This window comes from Cupressus sempervirens, chromosome 9 (assembly GCF_028749045.1).
Source record: "Cupressus sempervirens isolate cs-2001-9-10 chromosome 9, ASM2874904v1, whole genome shotgun sequence".
In the NCBI taxonomy this organism is placed as follows: domain Eukaryota; kingdom Viridiplantae; phylum Streptophyta; class Pinopsida; order Cupressales; family Cupressaceae; genus Cupressus; species Cupressus sempervirens.
In genome coordinates, this window is record NC_143126.1 from 54,994,012 (window position 1) to 55,020,618 (window position 26,607).

The 26,607-nt window shown below is 34.5% G+C and overlaps 1 protein-coding gene across 3 annotated transcripts; it reads left to right on the plus strand.

Annotated features, from left to right (window-relative positions):
• On the plus strand, nt 1–26,051 carry LOC149537605 (putative U3 small nucleolar RNA-associated protein 7). Of its 3 annotated transcripts, XM_089798978.1 has the most exons (9): nt 5–137; nt 237–361; nt 850–944; nt 1,130–1,219; nt 17,284–17,416; nt 17,562–17,680; nt 18,523–18,590; nt 24,470–24,518; nt 24,646–26,051. In XM_089798978.1, the coding sequence occupies exons 3-9, from the start codon at nt 864–866 to the stop codon at nt 25,660–25,662; spliced, it is 1,557 nt and encodes a 518-aa protein (XP_089655104.1). In that variant the 5' UTR covers nt 5–137; nt 237–361; nt 850–863; the 3' UTR covers nt 25,663–26,051. The 3 variants fall into 3 exon arrangements, with proteins under 3 accessions (XP_089655103.1, XP_089655105.1, XP_089655104.1); XM_089798977.1 differs by having other exon boundaries at nt 1–361; XM_089798979.1 differs by having other exon boundaries at nt 2–361; nt 858–944.
• Nucleotides 26,052–26,607: the final 556 nt, after the last annotated feature.

Here is a 26,607-nt window from a genome sequence, read left to right on the forward strand (position 1 = left end):
AGGGTTTTTCATTAAATCAAATTGCTAAGAGAGTAATGTGCTTTGTGCTAGGGCGGGTCATGGAAGAAATTTAAAAACAGTTCCTGTTGCTCTCCGTCGTTCATATCACTCCTTCCTTCAGAGGCGGGCGTTTTGAGGTAAATCGTGGGCATTAAGGGGGATTGCATATACTCCCATTTTGGAATTCAGATTTGCTTCTTTGGTGATTGTTACTCTGAGCAAAGGGCACTTTTCAGGAGCGCGTGTTAGGGTGAAGGGTCGTGGGAAGCACGAGTGCCATTTCTCTGTACGTAGACTGATATGAAGTTTAGCTGCTGCTGTATGCTCCAGAAGTGGTGACTGTTGCTGCTATTTATCTCAGGTTGATAAGACCTCACGAATATATATGTATTTTCTACAGTTGTGAACTCATTTGCTGGTGTAATAAAATAAATATTATGTGCTTCAGTTTACATGATGAAGTTATTGCGTTTCAGTCAATGCATTTTTCTATTTATTTGATCATTTAAACCGTCAAACAAACTATTGACAAAAAATTATAAGGAGGGAATATTACAGAGAATTGATGTGATAATCAGTCCGGGGCAATACATGGAATGCTACTACGATATTGTTATAGTTCCACTGACACAATTTTAGTTGTATTTATGTGAATGGGTAAAACACAACTAGAGGCTTGGGTAATATTAGGGGGTGATATTGGCCATATACAGTGCAAGATCCAAACTTTTAAAGTTTTTTTGGGTTTTTTGTTTAATTTGGCTTTATACAATTAAGATTAAGCCCATTAGTTAGTAAATAAAAATGACTTCTATGCTATTTCATATATCTTAATGTTTATTGAAATAGATTTGTAGGAAAATATGGATACAGAAAAAGACAACGAGAATGTGTGTGACAAGCAGGTCAAGAAATATCTGAGAGGAGAAGGTGTGCACTTAAAGGTAAAAATTTATTACTGCCCTTGAATTAGTTTTTACTATGAAAAGATGTCACGGCAAATAAAGCAGGAAGGAATTCAACTATGCACTGTGTCTTGTCAGCTTAGGGTCTAGGATTAATCATTTATGCTGAGACTGTATACTTCTTTTTTATTTGTAATAGCCATATTATTATTTCATTGTTTTAGGAAATTAAAGATAAGAAGCTTAAAGGGCAATTAGCTACCAAGGAAGCATTGTATGGAAAATCGGCGAGAAGTGCAGCTAAAGTCGAACAGGTTTGAGATCAGCCTAACACGCTTTATCTGTTTTTAGTTTTTGTCCAATTGTAGCTGGAGCCAAATAGAGCCTCAGTACTGAAATAAAGGGAGAATATGTCAAAGTCTTTTTCTTGTGCAAGTTTTGTTTACACCAAGAATGCCAAAACCATATTCGAAAAAGTAAGACTTGACTGAAAAAGCTTCCTTTGCTTCATAATTACACCTCATAAATGCCTAAGAAACTAGAGTGTCCATGAATTAAAGAGGTTTATTTTCAGTAAGATGACAAAGTTGATATGGCTATGCTCTAGACAATGTCAAATTTATGCTAGATCTAATATTGAATGTCATGCCCCTGCTCTTAAAACATTGCTTTTACAGGACAAATCATAGCCTCAATTTTCAAATTTTAATAATTTTCAGCCAATTAAGGAGAACAACTAGGATACAATAACAGAAAAATCATTCCAGATCAGCGATTTAACAAAAGAGTCCGACTAGATAAAATAAAAAATACTACCATTTCATTGTTAAGAAGCCGAGATTCAAGGTTAGATTATTTAATTAGAGGCCAACCAAGGTTCATGGAACTAAATGAGGAGGCTGACTGATATTAATATTTAGGCAGCAGTTATCAAAGAGCATGGAAACTAAAATAAATGACAGTGCTCCGTTATGAAGGAGTGGGAGTCTTTGAAAAGGGATTGGTGAAGAGGTTTGACACCCCTCCACATGCAGATATAAATAGGAGGAATATTCATTTGTTGAAGGTTGATTCTCCACATGATAAAAGAAGAAATTAGTTGATAATCAGATCAGGAATTAATATTAGCATCAATTTATGAGAAATAAGTATAATTATAGGACTTTTTATGTGTCTATGCAATGTTAGTACTTGCAGGAATTATTAATCTATGTAAATAATCTAAATGCTTCTTTGTAATATAGATATTTGATAATAGTTTCATATAATACTACATTTTGAATTTAGAGACAGATTACAAATATGAAGGCTGACCAACCTTCATGATTGAATTAAGTTGCCATGTTGAGTTGAAATGAACAACTACTCTTCAATGCTTGTGGTTAGTAGGTGGAATGGAAGATTGAACTTCTTGCTCTTGTGCTTGATTAAGGAGGATGACTAGCCTCCAAGGTGAACTGAGGGATGGAAGGGCGACCCACCTTCCGTGCTTTCGCAATCAAAGGGCGACCAACCTTGAGATTGTAGTTTGCAAACATTTCAAACGAATTCCTAATGAGCTTATTATATTTATAGGAATCTACCTTCGAGTGACTATTGCCTTAATTGGATTTTAATACGAATAACTTTTGTATGATATCATGATGCATACTAATGCTTATTCTAAATTGATATTATCTTGTCTTGTGGTGTTGAAAAACTCACCAGCAACAGAAACTTGCGAAGGCCCAAAAAAGAAACTTGGCAAAAGACTCCACAACTTAAAAAAACCTGCTTAAATTTAATTGGAAATGCTTTTTTTCCTGCAAAATTCAGTGAGGAGAAGAAACAAGATGACCTTATAAATATTTAATTGATTTAAATGCAAATTGGGTACAAAATGACATCCTTATGTGGAATGCTGATGACTGGTAGTGTAGTTGTCTAAAGCAAAATGATAATAGAAAATTATTTTTGTAAAAAAGAAAGCACAACATCAAGATTCAAAACATTTTACATCTTCCTCTTCCCATCTTGAGTAAAAACTAGTGGATAGGTATAAACTAAGTCACAGGATTTGCCGAATTTCATCCTTTTGATTCAAATTTCAGCGAATTTTAACTCTTTCCGAATGTCATCCGAATTTTATGAATTTTAACATAACACTGTAATTTAATTTAATATTATTTAATTTTAAACTGATATTGAGTTATTTAGTTAAACTATTTAACAATGTTCAACTATTTTAACAATTTTGTGGATATATTAGTAATATTTAAAAATATATAAATATATATAACTAAATTTTAATGTCGAATTTTTTCCGAACTTTTACCCTTGCCGGATTTCATTCGAATTTTATGATCGACGAACTCAAATTTGAATTCAAACCTTGTGACTTAGGGTATAAATATAGGGTCTAGTCCTATGAGTCCTTTGCGGCTGCACCTCCTCACTTGACACAATTTGTGGCTTGACCTCCATCTTGTTTGTAGATGTTGCTAGCATTGGCAATGACTCATCATGCTCAACCTCCTTAGCGTCCTCAATGCCATCCACTGTGAATCCAAATACACCCAATTCTCGATTGCCAATATTTTTAAATCATAAATGTCATCCTTGGTAAACAACGAAGGTTGCTCCTTCGCTTCCAATCACTATAAGGACTTATATCAACCAAATCAATTGGATATTGCCTCTACAGTGCTTATGCACATATGAAGATTATATTGCACAAAGACAAATTCATTGAGGCATATTTGAGCTAACCGATTCCTTTTTTCCACATGGATGGCCTCGAAGAAGCTCCAATTGTACTCACATTTGGATGAATTACAAGGTTGGAATAATATTCGAAGGGTAAATCTTTGGATCTTTGAGGTATTTCTCAGTTAAACTTGGGTACTCGCGCTCCCCACCTCCCTGCCCAGAACCTTGAAGTACATGTCCCCAGATGTTCTTGCATCGGCTATTGGAGTAACCAAGTACGCCACCTCTGCCATTTTGCAACCACGCCCCTGCCGAGCCGGGTACTTGAATTTCTATTTGAATTTGATTTTTGAATGTTATTGGGCATGTACTATGTTACTAGGTTGAATGTTCAATGGTTGTGGTTCGTGTTGCAATTTTGCTATGTTCAACAATTTCAATTTGGTATGTTATATTGAAGCATCATTTCATGTTCTTTATGTATACTTATAGTATACAATAACCCCCCGCCCCTTGTTTTTCCAAATTTGAAACCCTTTGTCCCCCTACTTGGAAACTCTTCCTAGTGTATCCCAACTCCAGTGTTACAGTAGTATTTCCAACCCATTTTCTCCTCCAAGAATTTGCAAAATAAAATATTGCAAAGTTCTGAGGCAAAGTGATAATATATTTTATCAAATTATCAATAGTTGTAAACTTGTAAATTTGAAATTTGTAGCTTGTAAGATGCATGTGGAATACTCCAAATATTATACTTAGTGTTTGAGTGGTTCTTCCTTTGTTGGCCAGCTATAAAAAGAATAACTTACTACTTGATTCCCTATAATTTTTGAATTCAACCACAACGAGGTCTCTCAATTCAATTGCGTTTAGTTGAATGGACTACAAGGTTGGCATAAGATTTGAAGGGCAAATATTTGGAGATTTGGTGTATTTCCACTTCAATTTCTCCTTCAAGAATCAACAAGACAAAATATTGAAGATTTAGAAAGCAAAATGAAATAATAATTTATCAAATTATCAATAGAATAAATTTGAAATTTGTAGCTTGTAAGATGCATGTGAAAGTCTCCAAATCTTATACCTAGTGTTTGAGTGGTTCTTCCTCTTTAGCCAAGTTTAAAAACAAGAGCTTTCCACTTGATTCTCAATGATTTTCAAATTCAGCCACAACAAGGTCTCTCACCTCAAGTTTAGGTGTCATCCTTTAAATGCATGCAATAAAGGCCTCCTTGACCTCCTTGCTAGGATTCGAGTAGGAACTCAAGAAGAAAAAATAAGGGTTGTATCCTACTGCATGAATGGGTTGGCGGAGTTGATTGTTCCACCTATCAAATAATGAACTACAAGGTTGGCATAAGATTTGAAAGACAAATATTTGGAGATTTGGTGTATATCCACTTCAATTTCTCCTTCAAGAATCAACAAGACAAAATGTCAAAGATTTAGAAAGCAAAATGAAATAATAATTTGTTTAATTATCAATAAATGTAAATTTGAAATTTGTAGCTTGTAAGATGCTTGTGAAAAATTCCAAATCTTATACCTTGTATTTGATTGGTTCTTCCTCTTTAGCCAAGTTTAAAAACAATACCTTTCCACTTGATTCTCTATGATTTTCCAATTCAGCCACAACAAGGTCTCTTAATTCGAGCTTAGATGTCATCTTTTGAATGCATCCAATAAAGCTCTCCTTGACCTCTTCGGTAGGATTTGAGTAGGAAATGAAGAAGAAAAAATAAGGGTGGTGTAAAGTTTCTGCAAATTCTGCTATAAATCAGGCTGAAATAATACCTTCTTAGTTGCTTGCTGAAGAGAATCTTCTATATCAGACTTATATGAAGTGTCTTCAATGGTATAATCTCAATTCTGGAAATGTTCTTGCTTTGCAATAATTTGTATAAGGCAGAAATGTAGAGAAGCAGACTTTATTTTCTATTGTGTGTGCTCTAACCTCATTCTAACCTTATATTTATAATGCACCCAAGAGGCATGTCCTTACAAAGGACATGTCTCTTCCTAGGTCGGCCCTTATATATAACTTAGTTATTATACTCCAAGATCAGCGTCTCCTAGTTAACATAATTTGTTAGTAAATATACTAACAACAATCATGCAAAGAAACATAAATAAATGCTCCTAGGAAGTTCGCCGATAAAGTTAACAATCTAAGACATATTAAAGAGGCGAATCCAAATGAGGATATACATGCATTACATGATCAGTACGATCTGTAAAATCAGATCAGTATGATATCAAAGTTATAGAATTAACACCCCCTTTTAACTTGATATTCATATTGAGAGATAACATATCTAGCATCATCAATTAAGATGAATAAGCATAGATTGGTACTTTATATCTATTTGAATCTTCTAAGCATGTGGTATCATTGAACACATGATACTATGACATATTACTATACCTGTGATATGACTTATCACTTGTGATAACAGTATTGCATGGAATGCAATATAAAGGATAAAATCTAGAGAATGATTGAATTCTTCTTTTATCCAAGTTGTGACTCATAGGTACTTACAGTCCTATATCACAACATCATCTTGAGTTAAGATCTACCAGAACACAGGATAAAATCTGGGGAATGATTAAATTCTTTTTTTATCCAAGTTGTGACTCATAGACATAGAAATGTCTACATCACAACATGATTTTGAACTCATCTAGATTTGACAGTAGTTCTCTATTGTTCAACACATTATTCAAGAGATCATCATCTCTCATAATGTTTTTTATACAAGTGTTCATTATCTTAGAGATGGTCACCTTTTAAATAATGAATACAAATGGTGAAGCCCATAACAGTCAATAGTCTGACAATAATAATTTTAATTCAAAATTATTAATAATTAAAAAATACAAATGTATTACAATTCAACCATACCAAGTCTTTTCCTGAAGTGATCTATCTTCAGTCGAGAGAGAGGTTTGGTAAGAATATCTGTTGTCTGATCTGTAGTACAAATGTATTCTAATTTTACAGTATTCCTATCTACCATATCTCTTACATAATAGTAAGGAATTTCAATATGCTTGGACCTGTCATGAAAAACTGGATTCATAGAAAGCTTGATGGAACTCTGATTATCACGATGAATAATAGTAGGATTCATGGGTTGACCAAATAATCCCACAAGTAACTTTCTAAGCCAGATTGCTTCCTGAGAGGCCATTGTTGCAGCAATGTATTCAACTTTTGTGGAACTCTGTGCTACTGATGCTTGCTTTCTGCATATCCAAGATATCATTGCTGAACCTAAATTGAAACAACATCGTGAAGTGCTTTTCCTATCAGTAACTTTTCCAACCCAATCTGAGTTTGTGTACCCGTGTAGTCAAAGTCAACTTCCTCATACTTGAGCCCAAGATTAAGAGTGCCTTGTAAGTATCTCATGATGTGTTTGATTGCAACTAGGTGAATCTCCTTTGGCTCACATATAAATTGACTTATGGCACTAATAACATAGCAAATATCAGGTCTTGTATTTACCAAGTACATAAGAGACCCAATCATTTGTCTGTAAAGAGTAGAATCTATCGAAGGTGATTCTGCTGTTGCTTCCTTAAGTTTATGTAGATTAGTCTCCATTGGAGAAGACATAGGCTTGTAGTTCCACATTCCAAATCTCTTCAAGATGTCTAATATATACTTTCCTTGATTAAGTACGATGCTGTTAAAATTCTCCCATACTTCTAGTCCTAGGAAGTAATGAAGGAGTCCTAAATCTCTCATTTCAAACTCTTTGATTAGATCTTTCTTGCATTGATCTAGAAGATGATCATCACCTGTTATTAGTAAATCATCAACATATAGTATCAATATTATCATGTCATCTTTATCCTTTTTATAATAGAGATTTGGATCAGTTTCATTGTTTGAGAATCCTAAACTGGTGAGTTACTTATCTATTCTTTCATACCAGGCCCTTGGAGCCTGTTTAAGCCCATAGAGAGCTTTCTTGAGTTTGCAAACAAAAACTTTAGGGTTATGAGTTTCAAATCCTTTAGGTTGCTCCAAATATACCTCTTCTGTAATTTTTCTATTCAGAAATGTTGTTTTTACATCCATCTGATGTACTTTTCATCCCTTCGATGCTGCAATAGCTAGGACTATTCTTACAGAGGTGTATCTAGCAACAGGAGCAAAGGTATTCGTAATCAATTCCCTCTTTCTGAGAGAATCCCCTGGCTATGAATTTGGCTTTAAATTTTTCAATGTTACTGTCAGCAGCATGCTTGATTTTAAATATCCACTAAGCACTTAGAAGAAACAATGAATTTTCCTTCAGGTCTTGGAACAATTTCCCAAACATCATTCTTAATAATGGATTTCCAAGTTGTATGTTTAATAACATATGAGACATTGGTTGGTTTTGATTTAGATAAATCACTCATGTTTGTTGCATAACTAGAAAATCTTTTGGATCTTTTGCTTTCTCTGAAGGTTCCAAATGGTATAGGGAAGTCTTGTGCTTCCTCTATTGTCTTAATGGCCCAAAGTGGTCTTTTCTTTAGATTTTGAGTTTCCTCAAGATTAAGATTTTGAATTTCATCTTCAATTTCTTCAATTTTCTCCCTCTGAAACTCAAATTTAGTGTTTTCTTCATAACTATGTAAGGGAGAGGGATCTCCAGAACTTAGGGCTCTTTTGAATGCTAAATCTTCTTCAAATATTACATCCCTACTAAGTTCAATGCTTTTCTGACCAGTTATGAAAATCCTATATGCTTTAGATGTTTCACCATACCCAACAAAAATACCTTCCCCCTCGGAGGGTTCAAACTTAGTTCTCTTTTCTTTTGGAACATGTATATATATTGGGCACTCAAAAATCCTAAGATGACTTATATTAGGTTTAACCTTAGTAAAGACTTCTTCAGGAGTTTTATCTCTAAGGTAGGAGTGAGGACTTCTGTTTTGAATATAGACAGCAATACATGAGGTTTTTGCCCAAAGATAATATTCTAAGTTTTGATCAAATATCATAGCGCTTGCTGCTTCTATAATTGTTTTATTCTTCCTTTCTGCTACACCGTTTTGTTGTGTGTTATAAGTAACGATATACTCCCTCTTAATTCCTACTTTTTTACAAAACTCTTTAAACAAATCTGAAGTATATTCCCCTCCATTATTAGCCCTTAGAGTTTTAATTTTGTCTCCTGATAAGTTTTCAGTTAAGGTTTTTAATTCTTTAAATCTCTTAAGGATTTCTTTTTGTTCTTTACAATTCAAGAAGTAAATCCAAGTTTTCCTAGAACAGTCATCTATAAAAAGTATATAGTACCAGAATCCTCTAAGAGAAGGAATAGACATAGGTCCACATAAAAATGAGTGGATTAATTCCAAAACATTGTTAGTTTTTCTTGTGCTATCATGAAATGGACTTTTGGTGTTCTTACCCAGAGCGCATCCTTTGCATATGCTTGAATGATCTTTATTCAACGTAGGTAAACCAACTACCATCTTCTCCATAGTCGATAAGGTTTTGAAATTTAGATGTCCTAACCTTCTATGCCATATTTCGTTTTTATCAACAACTTCATGAATTAAGAGTTGAATAGGTTGACAAGGTTTTGTATTTAATTCATACAAGTATCACTTTCTTTGACCAATCAATTTTGATTTCTTAAATGAAGAGTTCTTAGACCAGGTCATTACTTTCCCGTCTATGAATGCACCATTATGTCCATCTTCAAGTGCTGTAACAAAGATTAGATTCTTTTTTATTCCTAGTACATAGAGTACTCCTTTGAGATGTAGAGAACTACCCGAGTTCAGTTTCAAGGTGCAATTCCCAATTCGTTTGATTGAATGAGTAGAATTATCACCAATGGTAACTTCGCCATCAACCTCTTCAAATATAGAGTCCGGTGCTTCTTTGTACCCTATAATGTGTCGAGATGATCCACTATCAATTCCCATGCTTTGCTTGATACTTCATTTGATAGTGCAAAATACAATACACGATTCTCAGGATCATAGTTATCTTCTTTCCTAGTAATGTTTGTACAGTTTACTTGCTGCTTTGTATTCTCAGGGCAATTAGATTTATAATGTCCAAATTTTTCACATTTGAACCATTTTATTTTGGATAGATTTTTCTTAGGTTTTTCATTTCTTTGATTACTCTTCTTCTTCTTGAAGTGCTTCTTCTTACCTTTATAAGAATTTGTATTGAGAACATGAAGTTCGTCATTTTCAATTTTCAATCTTCCTCCTTTCTTAAGTTTTTTAGATTCTTCTTGTAGGTAATCTCCTTTAAGTCTATTAAAGTCTGGAAGATTGTCTCTACAACTTACTCCTTCTGAGAATGTTTCCCATAAATTTGGTAACCCATCCATAGCCATAAGTGTTAGTTCCTTGTCTTCAATTATGGTCCCTATACTTGCAAGGTCATCTCTTAGACTAGCCACCCTTAGAAAGTAAGAGTTCATAGATACTCCCTTCTTTATCTGTATATGATTTAGTTGCCATTTTAGTGCAAGGTTTCTAGTCGCATTGTTAACCCCATATGCATTTAATAATGCATTCATCATATGAAATGTTGTTTGATGCTTCATTAGCATAGGTACTATTTCATTTTTCACTCCATCTAATATGATTTGCATGCTTTCCTATTTCCTTTACTCCAGATAGTGTTATTAGGTTCAACATCAGGTTGCTTAGATGCTGAATCAACAAATTGTTTCACATCATTGTCTTCAAGAATCATCATAATTCTGAATTTCCAAGCAACGAAGTGTTCTTTCCCATCAAACTTGTCATTGGGTCTGATTGTGCTTGCCATTGAAGATAGAAAGATGTTGCTAGATATATAAAGTCTGATTGTCAATTTGTAGAGCCTAGGTTTGACTACGAGAGCTCTGATACCATGTAAAGTTTCTTCAAATTCTGCTATAAATCAGACTGAAATAATACCTTCTTAGTTGCTTGTTGAAGATAATCTTCTATATCAAACTTATATAAAGTCTCTTCAATGGTATAATCTCAATTCTGGAAATGTTCTTGTTGCTCAATTTTCACACATATTCAAATGGAGGAAAACATACATGCTTATTACTTTTAAGTAATTCTCAGAAATGCATTAAAAGAAAAGTATTTTTATTCATACTGAAATAATATACAATGTTTGTATGATGGAACAAATCATGACAGAAATAAAATGCTGAAATTAAATTTCTCCCACACATTTGACTGTGAGAGTAGTCCCTATGTGTTGACATACACCTATACTCTACTGAAATCAGTAACATGAAAGAGGAGTAAAGGAGAAAAAGGTCATGGGCACCAGTCATTGCCTGTAATGATTGGTGAAGTGGCAGCCATCTGCATCCACCTTCTTGCTGTTCCGGATCTTGCCCTTTTCGTGCTTCCAATCCTTGCATTTACAAAAGAGGATAGGTTAGATCCAATGGATCTAAGCAATGCTGATAGCTCACTTCATCTCGCATTCACCATCCTACATGCTATTCATCTCAGTAAAATAAAGGCATACATCAGCAGATAGAGAAGTCAATCGCGAAAAATAAAGTATTAAAGGGACAATTCATTTTGTTTTGAAACCTTTTACTTATAAAAACTAGTGAAAACAGGATAGGTGTAGCAGGTGGGATTGGTATGCATACAAATAACAACAAATGAAACATTAAAGGGATGAACTTTCAAAGTTTTGAAACCTTTTGTTTCACTCATACAACAAGAATAAAAGCTACAGCAAGAGGTTATCTATCACAGCAAAAAAAAAACCATTTTCAGCCAATAGGGAAAGTCCGTCATACAAGTCAAAATGCAAACCATAAGCAATGACAGAAGCAAGATAATACTCACCAGTATTAGTAAAAATAACAACTTCCAGCAGAGAATCACTAACAGAGAAAATCTGGATCAGGTACACTGTGCAAGGTTGAAAGGCCAGGAAGTAATTGTCAAGGTTCAACAGAAGGGCTCAAGGAATTGTTCGACATTGATCTGAAGAATTTGTGGGTTATAGCATAATATCTACAAAAGATTGATCCAAAGTCAGATGGTGCCAAAAGGGATTGGGTTGCTATTTATGATGAATGTTCCACTGTTCCGTATCAAGAAATTGATTATAGTAAGGAAGCAGCAAATGCAGAGCTGTTTGCAAAAACTTTTAGGAGCATGGATTATGTTAAAGTTCTAAAAAATTTGTTGGGAATAAATAACACCACAGGTCCTCACAATATAGTATGTTCTAGGTATCAAAACAAATAGGATTTCTGCTTTGGATAAGCTGGGAGTTGATAGGCGAAAGTTGGCAAGATATAACTGTAGATGATGCAAATGGAGGCCGACTCATTTTTTATGATTTTGGCATGATGGGAAGCATTAATCCAAACATTAGAGAAGGGCTTTTGGAATTTTTATCAAGTGTATGAGATGGATCCTAATATGGTGTTACAAGCCATGGTTCAGATGAGCCTTTGGTGCCTTCTAAGTGATATGACTACTGTAGGCGAACTGTACAGTTTTCTCTTAACATTTTTGAAGAACGTTTGGAAACCCAAAAAAATGAGAAAGATATAGCAACATCAGAGCTTGGGTTCTAGAGGTCATTGACAAAAGAAGGAAAAAGTACCTGCTGTAGTATTTATTTCATGTCAAGAAAATCACAGGTCTGAAATAAAAAGGTGCTCAAGATTCATATACAGCAAAAGAACCCTCATTAAATCTGGTACGAATGAGTTGACACAGTAACCCAAAATGGAGCCAAGATTTAAAAAAAAAAAAAAAAAAATCACAAATATTACAACTTGCAGCAGAAATCCTCACAAAAATATGGCACAGATCTGAGGTAAATATGGCGTCCATATGCATAATAACTTCCAGCAAGGACAAAACATTGAGAAAATGGTAAGTGAGTTCAAAACAAGCGGAAACCCTCATAGAAAACCACAGATCTGAGGTGGTATTACAAAAATTCTTCCAGTTTAAAACCCGTATAGAGAAAAATGAAAATAACAGGCTCATAGAGATATCATTCAAACTCACAAAATGGCAAATGTGTTCTTCAAATAATGTGAAAAATAACCAGTCAGCATGTCACTTTTTCATACCCATGAAATAAAGAAAGTTCACAAAGAAATAAAGAGGAAGAGATCACTTACAGAGAGCCATGTTTGTTTTTCTTGTTTCTTAACACGTGAAATGAGTTTCCAGGCATTCAAATCTCACAGTCTATTATCAGAGCCCACGGCCGGATGTAACAGCATAGATAAAGCAAGGGCCACGTTTTTCTTGTTTCCAAACACGTGAAATGAGTTTAACGGCGTCTAGTTAAAGCCCAGCTACAAGAGAAACCCACAGGAAAAGAGCAGATTCGGCCGGATACAATACCAAATCATCAGTTGGCAGCCGAAAAAGCCACGCATTTTCATGCCAGCACAAGCATTCGCCATAACAGAGACCAACAAAGGACAACTACACACCAAATAATGGCGTCTACAGCAAAGAGAAGCACAGATCTGAGATATTCATGGCGGCTAGGGTTTCAAAGTAACCCCGCCGTGTTTTGTCTCTCATTCCTTATGCATTCGAAATGACAAATAAACCCTTGTCTTCCTTTTTATCAAATCCTAAATTGATTTGAATAGAATTTCAGGTCTATGCATGTATATGGAGTCGTTTTTCTTTTTCATATACAAGTTTATAAAATAATAATAAAGACTCTATCTCTTAAGTGTCTCTATTGTTATTTTAATAAACTTATTTTATTATTTTATTATTCATTGCATTCCATTAAAATTATATATGTTATTATTTTTTCTTTAGTTGATATTTTATAAATCAGCTATTAGATGATAATAATCATAAAAATGCAATAAATAATAAATAAAAAGGGGAGAGTTTGGTTTTAGAAAGGGGACTTTGCATTGTAATTTCAAAGTTCAACTAGGAGTATCAAGCAGTTGAGAGGGCGTAAATATTTCAATGCCAAATTTTAAGGGGCAGCCTCAGTTGATATTTTTAGAGACCTAGTTCAGATTGATGAGTTTAGAGTGCATTATGGAGTGATTTGTGGCAGTTTGGGGCTCTTTTTTAGACTTTTCTTATGCGTGGATGGTAAAGGCGTAGTTTGAGATATTTGGAGCATATTTTTAGAGTTTTTAGAGGTTCTTGATAATGAGTTAACTCATTATTTCGACCCAGATTTCCTGATTTGAGGCAGATGGTATTGTTGTTATATACTCCTGTTGTTTTTCATGAGGGGGTTCAGATTTTGAGAGGAGGATGCTTATGTGATTTTGTCCTTAGTATCTTTTTCTTCATTATTCTGAGCTATTATGCAGATGTATTGTTTTTTGGGCCTTTGATTGGAATAAAGTTTTCATTGGAACCAGTTTTGGAGTGAAAGATTTGGTTGTATGCTTCAAGGTGATTGACGTTATTCAAATTGTGTTTTTATTGATAGACCTTTCTAAATTATGTCTTGTCTTGCATCTTCCTTATCTAATATCTGTTTCATAGGTTTTGAGTTGTGTTTCCATTATTGATATATTCGATCGTTGATTAGTTTCCTTTCGTATATTTTCAAGTTCATAAACCTTCTCTTAAATTATTGATATGAATTAGCAGATCTTCAAGCAGGGGTTTTTGTGATTATCTGTTAAAAAAAAAAACTTTCATTGTGTCTCAAGTATAACAATACTTTGTGTTATCAATCTTGGTGTATCACCTTATTTTAAATCTTTTAAGCTTTTCATGTTCAAGGTTGTCCTTTTACCCTTTTCCATATAAGTTTTCACTTCTCATTAGTACAAGTAAGGTATCAGATATATCATATAGGAACTGGCCTAGAATCCGGAGGTTCAACCAGGTCATAGGTTACCCACAACTTCTGGTTGATCCAATGTTTTTCCAAAATCACTGCTAGTTTTAGGACTTAAAAGCAAATCGGGGTGCAGATATTGGAGATAACAGTTCTTACTCTGCAATAATTCGTGTAAGGCAGAAATGTAGAGAAGCAGACTTTATTTTCTGTTGTGTGTTCTCTAACCTCATTCTAACCTTATATTTATAATGCACCCAAGAGGCATGTCCTTACAAAGGACATGTCTCTTCCTAGGTTGGCCCTTATATATAACTTAGTTATTATACTCCAAGATCAGCATCTCCTAGTAAATATAATTTGTTAGTAAAGATACTAACAACAATCATGCAAAGAAACATTAATAAATGCTCCTAATAAGATTGCCGATAAGGTTAACAATCTAAGACATCTTAAAAAGGCGAATCCAAATGAAGATATACATGCATTACATGATCAGTACAATCTGTAAAATGAGATCAGTATGATATCGAAGTTACAGAATTAACAGGTTGTATCCTACTACAAATGCCTTGATCTTCTAAGTTGTCTGCTTGAATATGTTAATCCCTTTTCATCTCATTGTCGATGAATCCTTCTTCATTCTTCATTATTATCTCTTGCATCAGTCCCTCTTAAACTTTTGATTTTGCCCTTCTTTCTTTAGCATTTTCAATGGTCTTGGCTTCCTTTCCTTTAGCTGATTGGTCATCTCGTTCTTTGTCTTTCACTGGCAAATCCTTCTTTCTTGGCTTGGGGTATTGGTCTGGCAGTTTTAAAATCCTTTTTCCATACCCAGTCCTGCAACAAACATTATAGTTAAAATTTGTTTTACATAATCAAATCTGGACCAAAAATCAGAGATCAGTAGCGGCTGAAAGATTAATTCAGAACCTTTGACATTTATACCAGAGTTACAAAATAGATCGATTTGGACTTATTGCACCCTAAAACCCTCAAAGAACCGATTTGTTTCGATTTCTAAATATCTTAATACTTATGCCAAATTGATTTAATCCCATGTCTGACCAAAAAGATGTTATTAAAATTCAAAATGAGGTCTGATATACAGTTCTCAAAATGAAAATAGGCCTCTGTGAATGATGCTAAAATTATGATGAAAAGCTGAAATCAAGCTATCTTCCTTGGATCTAAAGCTTGCAATCTAATTGGAATCGTTAATCACCTGCACCTAATCCAAAATTGGGTTTTTATCTTATTGACAAATAGTTATGATCAGATTTGCAACCAAATTTAATTTGCTTTTGAGGGCTTCCAGAGATCCAAAATCAGAATTTAATGCAAGCAGAGGCCTGGAGTCGAAGCTCTATCTCTGGTAACTGATTTGGAATTGAGTCGCCTTGATAATGATTGCTTCAAGCTGTCCTCCGAATGACTGATATAGGTCCTAGTATTGTCTTGATTTGCAGATGTGGGTTGAAAAATGGTGGGTTTGATCTCTGTTATACTTTCGACGGTCACAGTAGTTGAAACAAATTTTACAAATCTGCCCTTGGAAGCTCGAATTTTTTGAGTTCTCTTTGCATTTCCAATGAATACGATCTTTAAATTGAAGTTACTCGCCTTGTTTATAGTAGCTAGCTTGGATATAAGGCAGCTGCTAATGCAATTCGTTTTCTAAATGCTTGCAATCTTTCATTTAATGGACGCTACCTCAGGTTTTGAATTCATGGCTATATCATTTAATTCAATCCATCTTAAAATTTGAATCTTAAAACAATTTATTGGATCAAATCTCCTCGTGATTGTAAATTGACATTAAATACGTGGCCTTTGTGTGTTTAGTTTGAGGCAAATTCAAATAGAAAAGACCTTGAGTTTTGCACCTTAAATCTGCATTTAAATTATTTATGGGATCCCACCTTGAGTTTTGTGCCCAATATTTCGTATGTTATATGATCTCTGCTTGGGTTGATTCCATTTAAGGATTGCATTTGGGCTTATAGATTGAAGTCTTTCATAGTTTGCAAGTGTTGATATTGTCATTTACAGCTTTCTATAGTATTGCTACAGTTGAGTCAACATTCTTGGACCAAGTTCCAATGATTGGTGAAGGTTTCCAAATATTTTGAGATTTGTAGTTGTGTTGCAACCGTGTGGAAAGGTCAACAATTGGAGCTTATTAAATAAAGATCTTAATATTTGTGTTGCGGGATTGAAATATTTCTATATTATTAGTTTGGTCATGACATTTGAGCTGTAGTTGGGGTTTGAAAACATTTCCAAATTAATTAGAATTTTGCAGATCTCTATTTATTGTTATTTTCTGTTGAGACAGCAAATCATATCATGTTGGATGAGGGTTTATGAGACTCTTTTGTTAACTCGCCAAGCACTGTTGGCCGATGTGCGCTTGCAAGTAACTTGAAGGATTTTAAAACTATGCTTCAAATAACAATAACATTTATAGAGACAAGCAGAAATATTATAATCATTATTTCTTCCTTTGCAGGTATGAAACAAATGTTGTGAGAAATCTTTTCATTTTCTTGATAGTGATGCCCCCCTCTATGCTTGCTTGTTTCCTTGATAGATACTGTAATGAATTATCATGATGCTTCTATTTGGCATGATTTATTGTCTCTTCAGGGGAAGTTAACATATGAATGGTATCTCTACTGTTTAGTTTTGTACTGACAATGTCAGTTTAGCCACACTTACTGATAATGCTTTTTAAAGTCACAGTAAATTTACAAAGGAGCTAGGGAAAGATTAACATTTTTCTTGTGTTAGTGAGTCCTGTACATTATAGCAGAGACGAAGTTTTATCCGACTACAGGTTGGAGTTATTCTCTTACAGATGGTTTCTGTGATTCTCAGTGGCTTCTTCCAAGTGAGGGAGGTTACGTGGAGGCAGAAGGCATAGAGAGGACAAGCAACTTCAGACAGGAAAATATTGTTCGTGAGGTTGATCTTCTAAGCTCAAGAAAGGCATTTGATCTTAAGCTACCAGGTAAATATCATCAATGCATGATTTCTATCAGTAGGTTAATTTTGTTTAATAGATTTTAGTGTAGAATGTGCACACTGACTGCAAATTTATAATCACAAAATTGGCTTCCTCTTGCTGAGTGTGGAGAACATGTCTGGTTCAACAGGATTTGGGCCATATGCTGTGGACTACACCTTGAGTGGTCGTCACTTGGTAATTGCTGGTCGTAAGGGTCATATTTCAATGATGGAGTGGAAGAATTTTCGACTCACGATGGAACTTCAAGTTAGTTTTGACACGTTTCGTGCATAGGTGCAAGACAATTTAATTAAAATATATAATGTTGATAGAGATGCAAACACTAGATATTATTTTTGTTTATGTAATTAGCCTAAACAAAAGACAATTAATTTTCATTTATTATACCTGTAATGATTTCAATAAGTTTTGGTGGATTTTAATGCTAATTAAGAACTGACCAAAGTTTTAGGACAAAAGTAATTATCAATGATAACATTGATAAGTAGGAGATAATTTCCACAGCAAGTCAAATTGTGATATTGCTATCAGGATTTAACTCTGTGATTTTGAGTCAAACTCATTGACCCATGTTTCATGAGTAGTGATTCAACATGAATCCATCTCTCATGAGAATAAATGGAACTCTTAGCACTCATTGGATCTAGGTGATGCTCATAGGGGTGAAGCACTGGGACTTACCGGTGCTTCCACCCTGTGAGCATCCCGGTGCTTCACCCCTATGAGCATCACCGAGATCCAATGAGTGCTAAGTGTTCCATTTATTCTCATGAGAGATGGATTCATGTTGAATCACTACTCATGAAACATGGGTCAATGAGTTTGACTCAAAATCACACAGTTAAATCCTAATAGCAATATCACAATGATAACATTGTTGAAAAGGGAATTTTACTTTTACGTGGGAAGATTACATCATAATTGCTTGTTTTGTTGCCTTTCCATTATAAATAGAGTTTCTTATAGCCCTAAAGATTTGAGGTTATCTCAGATAGTTAACTGACAGAAAATGACGATTTTGTCTTTTGACTCTTTGTGGTTGTATGTTTAAGATGTTAATATAAGGATTTTGGATAAATTTTTTGTAGGTCAGAGAGACAGTGCATGATGTGAAGTTCCTACACAATGAGCTCTTTTTTGCCACTGCTCAAAAAAAGTATGCCTTTTATAATTCTATAAATTGTTGATATCTTCCTTGGTTCTGGATATCAATCATTGTTAGTTTTTTGAGATTTGATTTCGTGCAAAGGTGGGATAGAACTCATATGCATGTTGAAGTGACATGAATTGGTTTATGTGGTACTATCAGTGTTCATATGAGTATAATTAAAAATTTTCATTATCAACTTCATAATCAATTCTTATTATGATTGATATATTTTCTTATATGTCTGCAGAAAACCTGTTTTAGGTACAATACCAAATTCATCAGCATTTGAAACTTCGTCATGCCCAAGTATAATTTGATGAACTAGATGTAAATTGTTGTTTTGTAAAATTTTGCTGTGTAGTTGATATCAAAATCATGATTGAACTAGTTGTGTAACTATATTTTCAAGATTTGTTTTGTATTAATGGGATGCATAATTAGATTTTCAAGATTTATTTTGTATTGAATTGGTTGTATAACTAGAGTTTCAAGATTTATTTTGTTATGTTAAAACAAATGTTTGATTAACCGGTGCTTTTGAATTCATCTGTGTTAGCTTTCTTGCATCAATCTTTCAGATCATATGCATTGATCCTTCATCAGGATAAGGAAAGGGGTGTGCATAGTATTACAGACTTAGATATTCAAATACGAAGAGAGGCAGGGAAATGAGGAAAAGGAATTGAGACTGAGAAGAATGAATAAGAGGAGTGAAGGAAAAATTCAAAGATTCAATGCTTAAATACTCTATTAGTTAAGGAATGATTAATAATTATTTTCAATTAAATCAGGGAAATGAGAAGATTTTATGAGTCTAAAATTTAAATATATATCTAAGACAGTAAAGATCCAATGTTTAATTAAGAATATGGAAAAACTAGCTGCAAAGAGTGATGTTTTTTTACACATTTGACTAATAATGCTCATAAGAGAATGCAATTTTTTGTAAGTAATGACAAAATACATTAGAGGAGTCATATTCTTTATTGAATGACCTTTTCTATGGGATTCTGACAGAATTCTCCATTGTTAGATCACCCTTTTCCTAGCTGTATTATAGGTGAGTTTGGTGAATGGTTAACATGTGTTTGAAGACGGTGCAGGAATGAGCATGGACTTCCTGCATATGGAAATATGTAATTATAGTCTGAAGAGTGAGTCTGATTTGTTTGTGAAATGAAGAATGCTATCTATTCTAACAACCTTGTGAAAATGAAACAGAAGTTCTAGAAATCTCTGTGGCTCATTATTTAAATCCACGATCTCTCTTTTCTGGCTGTCAAAATATGTGTATACAGGCTGGCGAGTGACATGAGACAAGAAGTTGATTGGTATTGGGCTTTCAATTTTGTGTCATGTGGATAGTTCATGGGAATCTAATCAAGGTTATAGCATGGTATTCAGGCCACCACAGCCAGTTAAAAAATTCTGATCCAAAATATTGAATTAAATCTGACTTGCTTTCAGGGTCTAGAAAAGTATCACATGGAAGATAGCTTAAAATGATTCAAAGGTGCTCTATTAGCAATTTGGATGTGAAATTTTATTGAAACATGATCTAGCTTGACCAAGGGTTCATCTTTAGTGGAAAGCTCAGTAAGGTTTGAGCACTACACACAGATCCAAGTCCAGATAAGTTTAAATGATACAAAGGTGCTCTTATAGCAACTTAGATGTGGATTTTTATTGAAACTCGGTTTACTTTGTCCAAAGTTTCATCTGTGGTTAGTCCAAAGTCGAGCAAGGTTTGAGCACAACGCACAGATCCAACTGTAAGCTTTGGACTAACTTCAGTTGTAACTCCAGAGATCCGAATCCAAGTAATGTCAGTTTGGTAAAGCTTTCAATGTAGTGCTTCTCAGACTTTAAAATAGTCTCTAGGCCTTCTTTTCCCTATGATTATTGGAGGCAGTATCTGTGTTAAATTTGCTTCTAGGGTCCACGAGGTCTGCAAAATATAATTTTAAATTAAGCCCCGTGCTTTTCCTTTTAACTTAATAGATGAATATTTTATAACATGAGGGAATACGATAATTTTGATGTTGGGATGACCTTGGAGATAAAAAGTTACAAATGTTTAAAACTTTCTTCGAGATGATTCTGGATGTGACATCAGATTGTAACCTGGATTATACCCACCCATTTCGTGCTGATGGGGAGGTCAACAGCCAATATGAAAACATGTTAAACCAGTTTGTAAAATATAATGTTAGCTTTATTTAATCTCAGCTCTGAAACATGAACTTGGGGTGAACACCTGCATTTTGCTTGTGCTCCCTGGGAAAACACCTGTCAGTATCTTGAATCCCTGACTGTTTGAAAAGGATTCAAAGAAAATGTGGAAATCAGATGCAGAAAAAAGGATCGAATTTGGATTGAATAATTATGTGCGTGGATTTGGACCATAGGCAAAAAACTTAAAGCAAACAGATTGATGCTCTGAAATGAAACTAAGTGAAAAGACATTAATTGACAACATAAAATCTGGACAGTTCCAGAAATAAAAGAAACAGAGTATAACATGAAAATCTTAAATGTGAAAGATAAAAGAAGTTTAAATCTAGACATAAAACTTCTTGGGTTTGCATTCTCATGGAAACAAAAAGGAAAATTCTTGAAGGTTTCATTTGTGAGAGACTCCTGGATATGAGGTATTTATCAACCAAAGCATAAGTTGAGGGATAAGTCAGGATTCAAATGAAACATGGGTTGTGGGAAAGTAAACCACAGTGATGGATTGGTGACTTAGTGAAGAAATCTTTGATGGATCATACTTGAATGACTGTGATTTTGAAAACCTAATTAAACAGAGAAGGAAGCATCAGCAGATGAGTGATCATTGTGATTATTGAAACCCAGGCTATTAAATGCTTTGCATTCACCAATAGAAAATCCAAACAATAAAATTCAACACCCCCATTGGCCTAACAAAATTGTCCTAGCTATAAAAATGCAATGGCAAGCTGTGTAGAACACAGGTTCACTACTAAGAGGGGTTGGGGGGTGGGGGGTAACTTAGTAGTGAATATTCAATATACCTTAGAATTAATTTCAAAAAATAATCCAAATCTTCTTCAACTTAATCAGTTCTATACTTTTAGTGCATTAAAATTGATTAAGCTAATACCATGAAATCAAGAAGTACAAAACACAATACACAATAATATGACATGGAAACCCAATGCAGGAGAAAACCACGGTGAGAATAGCTGCTAGGATCTACCGTCCTAATCTAGCCTCACAAATCTTCAATCCAACTACAGCTTTTAAGGGCTCCAACCCTATGGAGTCTCGAAACCCCTTAATACAGCACCAAACCAATTACAATGTTTTAAGGGCTACAACACTAAGGAGCAACAACCCCACTCTTTCAGAGCTCCATCCCTCTCACCACATGAAAATCTTCCAGAACAACCCGAGCATCAACTCAATATCACTCACAACACCAACTCAATGTCAACTTACAAATGACAGGAGAAAGTTAGAAACAAATTACAATAAGTCTGAAAGTCATATTAGCCCAATAATAATTCTGAGACTCCAGTTGTAACCAATCTGAAGTTCTGAAACAGGAAACTGATTACAAACAAACTTTCTAGACTGAAGATTCCATCCAGAAATATACAACTTTCTTGCAAATTGAACCATACATTTATAGAAGAGAACTTCCCTCCAGCAGAGTTGAAGAATGTTGCAACTATTTCACAAATTTACTGAATAATAATTTGCCCAACCTATTCTGAAATTTTTTGTTGTAAAATCTGAGATAATGTATCCTCTGTAATCATTAGCTTATAAACTAAGACAGTGAAATAATGACTTCTGGCCTTGAGCAAATGATATCAAACCAGAAGCAAAGTATACCTGAACTGTATTTTGATGCTTCTTCCTGTAGCATATCTATGATCAGAATTTTCTTATCATAGCTATCTTTAACAACATCATTTATATACATCACCCTTCAACAGATATATAAATATATATACTTCACAGTTTTGGAATTTGATTGTGTAAGAATTTTTAATATCAGCGTTTTGTATCACACACAATGATCCATCCTCAGGATGAAGGAGAGTGCAAGAGAATATAAAGATAATAAGTTGATGGTAAAAATTCTGATTTCTTGCACTATTATTATTATTATTCTATTCTCTCGCATTCTCCTTCATCCTGATGATGGATTACTGTGTGTGATTCAAAATATATTTGTTAAAAAATCTTACACAATCAAATTCCAGAAAACTGTGATGCATTTCTATTCGATTGTGGAAATCTGATTACATTAATATATATACTGTGAATTCACAATTTATTTCCAACATCATTAATCCTCTTTCATTTGGACCACCGTCTCTCCTGTTTTAAACCAAGCAATGACGAGCCTCAATATAAAAAGCAGATAAAAGGAAGTTTAGAAGACTGTTATAATTATTTCCTTAACCACCAGCCAACTGGATTAACTATCACATCTCTCAACTGAGGAAACGCATTATCTTAAGGCAAAGTCCAACCAATGATATATTCTTGAACACTGGCTCCCGATGACGCGTTTTTTCGAACAATATTGATTACGTTTTCCATCTGCAATTAATGTTTATAAAACATTTATGGTTTCCAGCAGTTCTACTTTTGTATAACATATGCCAAGTAATAGTTTCAATGCCAATTCAAAATCGAATCTTTAATAGTTTAATCACTTGATGTCATTTGAGGTCTCTGTAAAATTCTGACTTTGAATGAGTCACATCCCTTCAGACTTGTCGATGCCTTTGCATGTCTTTGTTGAAGTATTTACATGCAATACCAATAGCAAATGTTATCAGGACCTGTCTGGGGTTTTGTCAGCCTGATAAAAACAAATTCACAACTTGACAAAATAGATTTACTGACATGGCAAGATTATCATTATGCAGTGATGCCTAAACAAGTATTATCCCTAGTATCTCCATTGGCCTTACACCTGCTTCTATTTAAATTTATTATAATCAAAGTATTTTCCATGCAAAGTCCTGCCTTGAGTGCCAGATAAAACAAAAACGAAATATTATCAAAACAGAGACCTGGAAGACCCGACACTGATGTCGCAGAAGAAAACATAAGCCGGCAAAGAGCCAACATCCAGACACATGCATCAAACCTTACTTCATAAAAGTCTTCAGTGAACACCCAGTGTGGACACATCGCTTTGTCTATCAATATATAATCACATCCAGTGCTGTATCAGTTTAGAACACCATCTTAACACAGAGACTTAGTTGACTCTAACCAAGGAGGTATGTATAACTTGAGTATGAATAATAAGCTGTGTAAACCCTCTGAACGTTTCTGTATAGTCAACATGTAAAAAGCACCCTCTGTACAACAAGAATATACCCTCTGTATTGACTCTATATAATTTTGACATCAATGACACAGTTGTCCAACAGGTTGGCATTTATCCCTGGAAATGAAAATGTTTAGCAATCTACTATATTTCCATTGAAGGGTTTTAAGAAAATACTGTCAAAAGAAAAACTACATAACCATGAATGGTGATGTGGAAAATGTAGTGGAATCCACCAGTAGTCATAGGGAAGACTTAGCTTGTCTGATGCACAATCTCCACTAGCTTGTTTAAATTTATATTTTGATCGTGCTAAAAAAATGGGGAAGCAAGGTCAAAGTAGAAGTATCATTTCTTCTAGTGGGGTTTATTGAAAGCTTTCTTCAGATGATCTAATTCAGCACTTCCATTTCTAATAAATATAAGATGGTGAAGATTTTATGCTTATCAATTCATGTCCTCCATAGGTGTAAAATAACACATCAGATTTGTTTCATAATCAAAATGCAATAGTTTTGGTTTCCACTGTAAGATAAATTTTTTCATTATATCTCTTTTGCAGGTATGCTTACATCTATGACAAAAATGGTACAGAAATTCATTGTCTCAAGGTAGGAAATATGTTCTTGGTAAAATCATTTCATTTTGATGTCTATGATTGTTCATTTTCTCCTTTCAGGTCTCTACTACAAATGATTGCTTTTTACATGAACTTAATGCATTGATCAAATTTTGCAGGAACATACAGACCCTTTAAAACTTGAATTTCTACCCAAACACTTCCTTTTGGCATCTATAAGTAAATCTGGTGTTCTTCGATATCAGGACACAAGTACTGGCAATTTGATTGCCAGTCTCAGAACACGACTAGGTCGGTGTGTCACAATGCGTATGAATCCCCATAATGCTGTGCTAGGATTGGGCCATAACAATGGCACAGTTACAATGTGGAGCCCCAATATGAGCACTCCGCTGGTCAGTACACTCTGCCATCATGGTCCTGTTACAGCACTGGCATTTGATTTGCAAGGGCATCAAATGGTGACAGCAGGTACTGATGGAAGACTACGTGTCTGGGATTTGAGAAAATTTTCACCTCTACATAGCTATTCTTGTCATGCAAAAAGTGTGGACATCAGCCAAAAAGGCTTACTGGCTGTGGGATGTGAATCACTAATTGAAATTTGGAAGGATGCATTAGTGACTAGGCAGAGCAAGCCATATTTGAGACACCGGTTGGCAAAAGGATCACAGGTGCAAGACATTGGATTCTGCCCATATGAAGATGTGCTTGCTATTGGACATGCTACAGGGATATCCTCCATTCTTGTGCCTGGGTCAGGGGAGCCAAACTTTGATACATTTGTTGCAAATCCATTTGAAACAGTGAAGCAGCGACGTGAAAAAGAGGTTCACTCACTCCTTGATAAATTGCAGCCAGAAATGATTATGTTAGACCCAGAAAGTATTGGTGCTGTACGACGTACACAAAGAGAGAACATTAAATTTAAGAGTGAGAAGGCCAAGGAAGCTGACATGCAAGCAGCCATTGCTGCTGGTAAAAGTGTTATTTTGAAGAAGAAAACAAAAGGGAGGAACAAACCAAGCAAACGACATAAGAAAAAGCAGGAAAACATTATCAGAGCAAAAAGACCACTTGTTGATGAAAAGTTGAAGAACGAACGAGCTAATAAAAGGCCGAAGATCAGTGATTTAGATCTGCCTAAAGCTCTTGAGCGTTTTGTTCGCAAGTGAACTTTGGAGTTTGGTTGTATGCTAAATTTTTTCTCTGCCATTGTTGTTGCTACAGTGCATGATCTCAGATTAGGTAGATTGGCATGAAGGCAATGTAGTTCCTGAATTATTTGCATAACAAAATTTTCTGGCAGCTGTAACGCTGCCTGCAAATAGCAGTATTTAATCTGGTGAAGTCTAGGTTGAGAATGTAAAATTTAAACTAAACTAAAACAATTTTTATTTGTAATGGACAAAGGTTACGAGTTTTACATTTCTGAGCTCTTAACTAAACAAAATGATTCGGCTTAACCCTATGGTAAAATGGCTGTCACTTTAGTGGCATGCCTGTACTAGTTTTTGAATGCAATGAACATGTAATGTTATGAGAGATTTTCATATGATTCAAACTGTCTCTTGTAGAATGAATTAATTGGATCCAATTTTTATCCATCAGTATTTTGATAAAGTGCTACAACACATTATGTTCCATGATGTTTGATATAGAAGTGTATCCTTATCAGTTCTCTCTATCCCTTTGAATTCTCATATGCTATCAAGCTGTCATCACTTTCTTCCTTCCCTTGTACTATTGTGGTTTCATTATTGTAGGGATCTTGTTGATAGTTTTACCACTTGTCCATATAAATCAATATTTCTTATCTTTCAATTCAGATATACTCTTTCAACTCTGCTTAATGTACCAGTCTTTGTTGGATTGGAGACCTGCCTCATTTGATTTTCATGATGAAATGCCATGTCATACCTTGGACAAGGGTGCCCACAATCATTGCTTCATTACATTTTCATGCTTCTGTTGTTATTCTCAACATTATCAAAACATTCGAGACTAGAAATTCCATTGCGACGAAACAATGAGAAATTATAAAAACCAACAATGATGTATAGTCTGATCTTTTCCTATTTGATATTTCTCTTTGGGGTTTTGACTCTTCTTGAGTGTCC